This window comes from Etheostoma spectabile, unplaced genomic scaffold (genome assembly GCF_008692095.1).
Source record: "Etheostoma spectabile isolate EspeVRDwgs_2016 unplaced genomic scaffold, UIUC_Espe_1.0 scaffold00018775, whole genome shotgun sequence".
NCBI lineage: Eukaryota > Metazoa > Chordata > Actinopteri > Perciformes > Percidae > Etheostoma > Etheostoma spectabile.
In genome coordinates, this window is record NW_022604455.1 from 6,855 (window position 1) to 15,374 (window position 8,520).

General features: G+C 39.1%; 1 protein-coding gene and 1 non-coding gene across 2 annotated transcripts; both read right to left on the bottom strand.

The window, feature by feature from the left end:
* Window positions 1-1,656: 1,656 nt before the first annotated feature.
* Window positions 1,657-4,775, bottom strand: LOC116681977 (G2/M phase-specific E3 ubiquitin-protein ligase-like). Its single transcript, XM_032509694.1, has 8 exons — window positions 4,668-4,775; window positions 4,519-4,586; window positions 4,318-4,407; window positions 3,902-4,215; window positions 3,580-3,758; window positions 3,181-3,353; window positions 1,883-2,096; window positions 1,657-1,807 (listed from the first exon to the last, which is right to left on the bottom strand). Exons 1-8 carry the CDS (start codon window positions 4,737-4,739, stop codon window positions 1,772-1,774), a joined length of 1,146 nt encoding a protein of 381 aa, XP_032365585.1. The 5' UTR covers window positions 4,740-4,775; the 3' UTR covers window positions 1,657-1,771.
* A 3,086-nt stretch (window positions 4,776-7,861) lies between these two features.
* LOC116681978 (small nucleolar RNA U3) lies at window positions 7,862-8,074 on the bottom strand. The gene has a single exon (XR_004330168.1). It is a non-coding gene; the product is annotated as a small nucleolar RNA U3 (small nucleolar RNA).
* Window positions 8,075-8,520: the final 446 nt, after the last annotated feature.

Genomic DNA, 8,520 nt, shown 5'->3' on the forward strand with positions numbered 1-8,520 from the left:
CTTCGAGTGAAGAGAGATGATGTGATGAATTTGCTCCGGGAGCTTAATCCTCGAGGTGTGAGAGCAGAACACGCAGAAGGTTTACAAGAAGAACCTACCACTCAATGGGACCTAACTATATGTGGCACGCAGATGGTTATGATAAACTTAAGCCATTCGGTGTGGCCATTTGGGATGCATAGATGGATTTTCACGTAAAGTACTGTGGCTTGAATGTGGACCAACAAATAATAACCCAACGGTGATTGCTCACTATTTCATGTCATGTGTGCAAAACCTCGGTGTCATCCCCATGAGACTGAGGACTGATTGCGGCACTGAGAACGGCATAATGGCTGCAATTCAATGTACCCTACGCCACCATCACAGTGACTACTACTCTGGAGCGTCCAGTCACATGTACGGCTCATCTATAAATAACCAGCGTATTGAGTCCTGGTGGTCTATATTTAGAAAGGGGAGATGAGTGAACGTTCATAAAGGCTCATTGCATCTTTTGGTCATTCGATTTTCTTCTCTGGAACGAGTAATAGAAAAAGAAAAAACGAGCACAATAAAAATATCTGAAAAATATAAGGAAGGTAGTTTCTGAAAAGAAAATTGAATGACCAAAAGATGCACAACCCATAAATTTAATTACAACTAATCTTTGATTTTATTATTCCAACGTGTATACACTTAAAGGTTTAACTAAATGTCTATCCGTTTCTATAGGTCTCAGTTCTGGATGGAGTTATTTACGGACCTTAGAGATGCCGGATACTTTAACGGAGTCATGAGCACAGTGTCTCTTGAGATACTGCTTCGGTGAGGTTATTCAGAAGGACTTAGATGAGTGTGTGAGACTGTGGAACAGTCACAGGATTCGCCCTTCCAGAACAGCAGCATGTCCAGGAGGAGTGCCCAATGAACTCTACTACTTACCACACAGGTGATACATTGGTGATAAATAGGTAAAAGTATTAATCTAACGTTTTAGTTTAAATGAAAACAAATGCAATTATGTTTTCTATTTAACATAGGTTTGGTTCCAGAGACTGTGCATTTCCAATTCAACAGGCTGAATTGGATGCCCTTCCTGAGGCTAGCCTGTTCATTACTCCTTGTGGGGACCCAAACATGCAGGAGTACTTGGACTTTGCCATGGACCACAATCAGTTACTGAAGCCAGAAACTGGGAGTCTGCATCAGAACTGTACATGATTCTAAAAGAAATTGCTCAGCTATGAAAGGATCAAAAAGGGAGTTTTTATTGTAGTGGTGGAACACTGTCTGAACACAATGTTTACGAATCTGTCACCCACAGCTTTGCTGTTTAAGTGTAAAGTAAATTAATCAAAAATAATGAATATTTATTAAAATTTGTAGTAAAGAACAACTTCTTTTAAGTACTTCTTTATCTAAAACAGTGACAAATTAAGGGATCCCAGTCACATATCTAAAACATTTTTAAAATGTTAACTGAGAAAAAAAAACATGCTCACATACTGTTACATTATAAAATCAACTTTGGCAACTTCACTTTAAAGTGCACCTTAACACAGCTTTAACTCTGAGTCATCATCATATAGCTTAGAAACAGCCAAATCCTGGACTATTTTGAATTCCAAGTCCATTTGTGACTTAAACAAAGTGAATGAGTCTAGGAGTGGTAATCTCAAGGAGTTTGAACATGTGTTTGCCATGGGGAACGCAGAGTCATTCAGGAACTCTATTTGTGGCGGTGGTTCCAAGCCAGATGGGGGAAGTGAAGACAGCCCAGTAGCAAACATCAAAACATCTTCCACAGACACAGCAGCCTGGCCTTCTACAAAGAAAAACAATTCAGATAAATCATTGGCATGCGTTTTCTTAACTTGTTATAAAAAACAAACTAACAAACCTTCACAATCAAGGAGATAATCTGCCCAATAGGCCATGGGTTGACTTTCTTTAAGTCGTCGATTACTCCCTGATGGACTGAGGTCAGGTTTGAAGAGTTTCTCAAGTTCAAAAGCAGTGAGTCGCTTTTCAGGTGGCACAGAACAGGGGCCAGCAAAGTAGGGTGTTGCTGTAGTGCAGTCAAAAACTCCAGGGTTGAAAGACCATCTCTGAATCTACATGGTGAACACAAACATTGATTCACTGTTGTATAGTGCCAATTTAAATTACCTAAGAAAACAAATGTTCTCTTCAATTACTATCTACCTTAAACATTTGGGAGGAAATTGTTCTGTTGACCATTGAATTAAAAAAAAACTATTTTGCATTGCACATTAAAAGTTAATTGTTACAATCTAAGTTTTAAACGACAAAGACTGGAATGGCTAGGTGGCTTGAGCACTTATACAGTGCCTTCAGAAAGTCTACACAGCCCATGCAATGTTTCAAAACTTTGAGTTAGAGATTTCATTTAAAATATTATTCGTCATCAGTCTACACACAATACATCATAAGCTAGGCAAAACAGGTTTTGAGAAAATTGTAGCAAATTTAATAAAAAAGAAGAAAAAAACTGAAATATCACATTTGCAGAAGTTAGTGAGCCTTTTCTCAGTATGGTGTTGAGCACCTATGGAAGTAATTCCAGCCTGGATTCCTCGTGTATGAAGCTACAGCCTTTACACACCCATCAACATCCCCACACTCTTTATATCTGTATATATTTTCATGGACACTTACACTAAAACCTCTGCGTGTGACTGGATCTCTATGAGAACTGAGGGCAGGAATAGATTCAGATGTAAGTGACACTGGTACAGTATTGAGCAGGTGGTTGGATAAAAAGCAGCAGTCATCAAGGGTTTGATGGATCAAGTGAGCCTCAAACCATCACTCTGCAGCCAGATGTGTAGCAGATGTGGATGGATAACTTTAAGGGGTAACTGGACTTATTTTCCTCTTGAACTTTATGGAGTTAGTCAGGAAGAGAATCTAATTTCGTTTTGTGTGTAGATTGATGAGGAAAAAGATTAATATCTATTTTTAATTGAATATATAAGATGTGCAGACTTAATGAAGGCACTGTAGTGTGACACAAGACAGAAGGAAGCGACATCACATAGTTGAAATACACTAAGGTACAAATTCTGTCACAGTGACAAATTGATAACAGATATACATGTTTGCATAAACCAAACATGGAGACAATGAGGCATTTAACTAAAAAATCGTACATAACATTTATAAAAAGAATCTTACCTGTCAATTACAGATGAGTTGCGGTCAATAATATACCACTGAAGGTAGTCGGACACGATTTCTTTCTTTTCTTCGACAGTAGCCACGTGCCTCAGACAACCTGCTGTCTGTAACATTGTGCTGTGTCTCATCATGCATTCTTGCAGAGCATCCAATGAAGCAGCACTCTCAATCTGAAAGACATGAAAAGACAAACCCCCAGTCAATAACTGTATGCACTATATCTCCTAGCCTATTTTAATGACATACATAGCATGGTGTAATTTTACAGCATCAAAGACTAATAAATCAATGAAACAAATTCTGCACGTGATATAGGAATTAAACATTGTCTCAAAACACTTCAGGAACTATGTAAAACTCTGCCCTACCATACTGTAGCCCTTATGCTATTCTCACCTCTTGCAAAGCTTTCCCTATGTCTTCATCAGTTATTAAATTAATTGGTGCTTTGAATGAAGGCTGGCCTGAAAGATAATGTACAAGATCTTCTGACAGGAAATGGGGTCCTGGACCTCCATGCACAACTGACACAGCAATCATCTTTCCTGCCAGGTAGTACTCATCCTCCCTAACAGCTGTGAATGAAGTCATAATGCAAAATTATAACAAAATGCATTATATACTGTAATATACAAGCATATGTCATGTGATATATATGGTCAATGATCATTAACCAACCATTAGTAGCCTATAGTACACATCTAACCCATATGCATACCATTTGCATTGTAGACCAAGAACCGATGTCCTTCTGGTCCATCAAAAATGGGCCGGTCTTTTAGGTGTTTCATTAGTAGAGTTAAAAACTCTCGTCTTGGACCACCCGTGTCAATTCCCTCTTCCAAAACACCAGTATCATCAGTGAATTTGACCAGCATGTCACAGGTTTCAGAATATGTTGTACGCTTGAAACCTCTGACTGCCCCATCCCAAACATTAGCCCTTGAGATGTTGAACCGACTGACTCTTTTATGATCAATAGGAAGCGACAGGTTTGCCACGATGTCAGGTAATGAAATGTCCGTCTCCTCCCTGTAATGACAAAAAGTGACTTCATTTGTGAATATTCCAGATATACCAGAACTATTGCACTGTAAAATACTGGAGTGCTATAGTCAAAAGCTGTCATATTACATTGCTGTGTGTTGGATATTCTTCACATTGACAGCAACAGGCTCTTCATCCTCTGGCTCAACATTGGGTGAAAACAGGTCTGTGTATTTACTGTTGGTAATGACCATTTCCATGTCAAAACATCTTACAAACAAAAATGCCTTCCCCGTGTAATCAGTAAATATAAATTATGTCAGTCATTATTTTATTTTTTTTACTTACCTGTAGCAAGAATTTTTTTCTGGATTTGTTTCAGGTTGATCCAGATCCTCAGCATCAGATATTACTATCTGAAAAACAGATTAAAATGTCTGAAACAACAACAACATTGGAAGCAAGAAATGTCATGCAGCCACAGTCTCCCTTATTACCTGTCCTGGCTGAATTGTTGAATGTCCTGGTGCTTGTCTGAAACATGATAAAACACAAATGATTAGCTCCATGATAAAGACTATAATGTAGTTTTGAGTAACACATAGTAGTAGGTGGGTCTTTTCTAGTGGCCAGGGTGCTTTGGGCTAGAGTGGGTGTTGTGGACATCTTAAACCAGCAAGTGTCCTTCCAGCGTACAATAGTCAAATCATGTAAACATTATGTATGCAACCCAAATTCCTATTGGTTGATTATCACTAGATACAAAACATGTCTCTCATTACATCTATTTGACTCCCTGACAAAGTTCAGAAAAAAAGTTTGTTTAATTGGTTCAGGTTGACTGCGCCAATTCAATAAAGGTCTATGTGAGACCCACAATGATGTGGGACTATGATGGACTGGATCATTCTCATATTTTTTAATAGTTTGGTTAATTTGTGTCATTTGTGTTTATTCACCTGAAAGAGAAACTGTATTTCTGTAGGTTTATTCTGTTAAGTAAAGCTCAGACAGGCAGCTGTGTGTCCTTTAGGTAGGGAGCAAGTTACAGAAACAGTCAATAGCATGTAGCAACGTTGAGCTCATGTGCAGGGTTTCTGTATTTCCAGTGAGCAAAAGTGGAAAATACATCTCCAAAAATAGCAATATAAAGTTTAATGTGTATGTGAATGAGTAGTGAAATATCTGCTAAATAGCACTCTACCCGGTTGAAAGCACTGTAACCCAAAAAAATTAATTATTATTTCCAGTCAAGAACTAAAGAAATAATTTCAACCCATGCCAGCCAGAAAGTTCCTTTGTGTCCAAGCGTGCGACACCTTCCTTTCATCTTCCAGTTTGTGTTTAGGAGTACTTTGATTTTTTGGTTCAGAAACCTGAGAGGAAATGGATAAAATGATCAATAGCTTCTATTGTTGTTCCATTACCACAAACAGCATAAATCACTGCTGAATGGTTGTCTGGGTTACTGCATAATAGTACCGCAAAATAATCAAAACAAGCCTTTTACCACTCAAATATTGACCAGGACATATTTTATGCTTAAAATCCAATGTACATCTAATAAAGTAATACAATACAAATATTTACATAAATACATACATATTTTAAAAAAGAGAAGTAACTGACCAAAGTGTCAGCTTGATTGAATTCGGCTCTGCTCCTTGTTGTGATGACAATTTCAGAATCAGAGTCTGAGGTATCATCCACTCAAAATAATAAATCAAACAACCATTATCTATTCTCCAGCAGAGTATCTAAATATGTAAAAAAATATGAAATCATGAGATCCACTAACCTCCTTTATAGTGTTTTTCTAGGCAAATGAAAAAAGTGATCCTGGAATATGCCTTTCCTATTTCCTTTTTATATTCTGCCAATTTGAATGGCCTTTCTGACCCGGGCACATGGACCACCTCTGAGCAGTCTGGATACAAAAGGACATAAGGTCCTTCGTGCATGTCCTTGTTAAATGTTCTCATTTTCTGCACAGCTTGTTTCAGTAGATCGGGTGCTGCTACTTCTGGGTCTGTAAATACCGGGAGCGTTTTCCCTCTTAGAGGTTTTAAATCAGTTCCATCAGTTCCATGTGGCACCATCAATCCTACGTTTATCTAGTAAAATAAATATATAAATAATTTATACGTAGGTAAAATAAATATACACATACACACAAATACATATAGAGCTTTGCAAAATTGTATAGGACGGTCAAACTTACCTGGACGTTTTTTCTTTCTTTAGGCCTATTTCTTCGTTTTGGCCCGTAGTTAAAAGCCTGTCGTTCTTTAGACTTGGAGCTTCTGTACTCCATGAACTGTTTGTATGATGGGCATGGATGTTCGGCTGAAATGGACAGAGTTCCGTTTCAAAATAGAAAGTCAGCAGCCGCTCAAGAAAATCATAGCATTACTGACTTTTAGTCACATGGCCCCAGATAGATAGCATTTTTTGTTTTGCTACACTTACTTTGATTAACACTGTCCGGCTGTCGAGACGACGCCTGCGTTTCAAGTGTTTCCGTCTGGTCCGCGTCCTTTAGAAACTCCAAACACCGGCCACACGTGAAGCAAAACCGCGTTAATGTGTTCATGTGTTTGCCACAAAACGGGCAAAATATCCCTCGGTCGCAGTCCATGCTCGGTCACCATAAACTTCATTTACGCCATTTACTCCACAACTACAACGCGAATTGCCCGCGCTCACCAACAACACCGTGTCACTTCCGTATTACTTCGTGTCACTTCCGGTGTGTGGAACATTCCCTTTCCGTGAAGAATCTGTCGTTTGTAAATTTGTTTTGTTCGTTGTAAAAGTGTTTTGAGTCTTGTTAATTTGTTTTTTAAAATGTAAATTTGTTTTGTTCTTTGTAAAAGTGTTTTGCGTTTTGTTAATTTGTTTTTTAAATGTAAATTTGTCTCGATCTTTGTAAAAGTGTTTCAGACTTTGTAATGTTGTTTTGCACTTCCCGGCCACCGTAACATGCCCAGCAAGCCCGCAAGGTACAGACTCAAGTCTTGGGTGGCCTGCGACGCCGGCTCCAGCTACGCACGGCACATGCAGCTCTACACGGGCAAGTCCGTGAGCGGCACGCCCGAGAGGAATCTGGGCTCCCATTTCCATCCGGGAGTCATCCCAAATTTATTCACTTAATGCTGGTTACAATATTCTAAAATCAATGCCAGAGAAAAATGGCAGTGTGATAACATTTTGTACTAAAGTATTTGCAGTTTTTAATAAAGTATTGGCTTTTTCCTTGCAAAGGTTTTTTTTCCAATAACATTAACAAGCATGCCATTAGTTACAGTGCCTGTATCTGTCACGATGTGGAGAGCTGACACTTGCAGGTGGTGTGGCCGAGGGGTCTAAGGAGCTGGATTAAGGCTTAAGTCTCTCTGGAGGCGTGGGTTCAAATCCCACAGCTGCCATTTGCATATATTACAAAGCTGGAAGCTAACCCATGTGGTCTCTTACAGCTGTGTCATTTGGCCTGAACTTGGTGAAGTAACTAGGATCATCCATCAATCACCTTGCTTAGATGTTCCTTGTTAACCTGAGGCTCAACAATTGTGAAACCCGTAATGTTATCACACACTTAGAATAATGATCTGAATCTGTCAGCAGCAACGACACAACCTTTAGTGGATGCCTACTGTGTTGTATTACCGTTAATTTCCACATATCTACCAATACCACTCTGATTATATTCCTTCCTCATACTCCGCAAAGAAGCTAACAACGATCATCAATGACAGAGAGCATATGAAATGATCATTACTCTCTGTCAGCTTCACGCTTAGAAAGGAATATCACGACTCATCATCGTGGTCAGCGAGACCAAACACTTTAGAAAACACATTCCTCAAGTCAAAACTCTTAAATGATCCCTGAAAAGTATAGTCTTGATTAGACTGGGGGGGGGGAAACTGCTCTCATTCACTGCAGAGTGATTGTCACTCAGGGTTCAGAGGGACAGAAGCTAATCGTTACGTGCTCCAGATGACTCTGAGGTGAGAAATCTATTTAGATCTTTAAGAGAAGACCGATATGTAGATTGAATTAGATTTTCAGTCACTGTTGTCTCAATACTTCAGTGTCAGCTTCTTATTCTCTACAATAAATGCTCCAGACTTTCTTTGCATTAAACACCAGCCATCAGAAGTGTTGCATGTGAATGATCAATGTAGGATTTATCAGGAAGCTCACTTAAAAGATAGTTGCAAGGTCCTACCAAATGTTTAACTTTACACCGTAAGCTGTTGGAACCTTGGTGGCCACCTTCCCTCAAATGTCATCACGCGATTTTCTAACCCCTGAGAGCAGAGCGGGAGCGTGCTGGGCCCATAACCC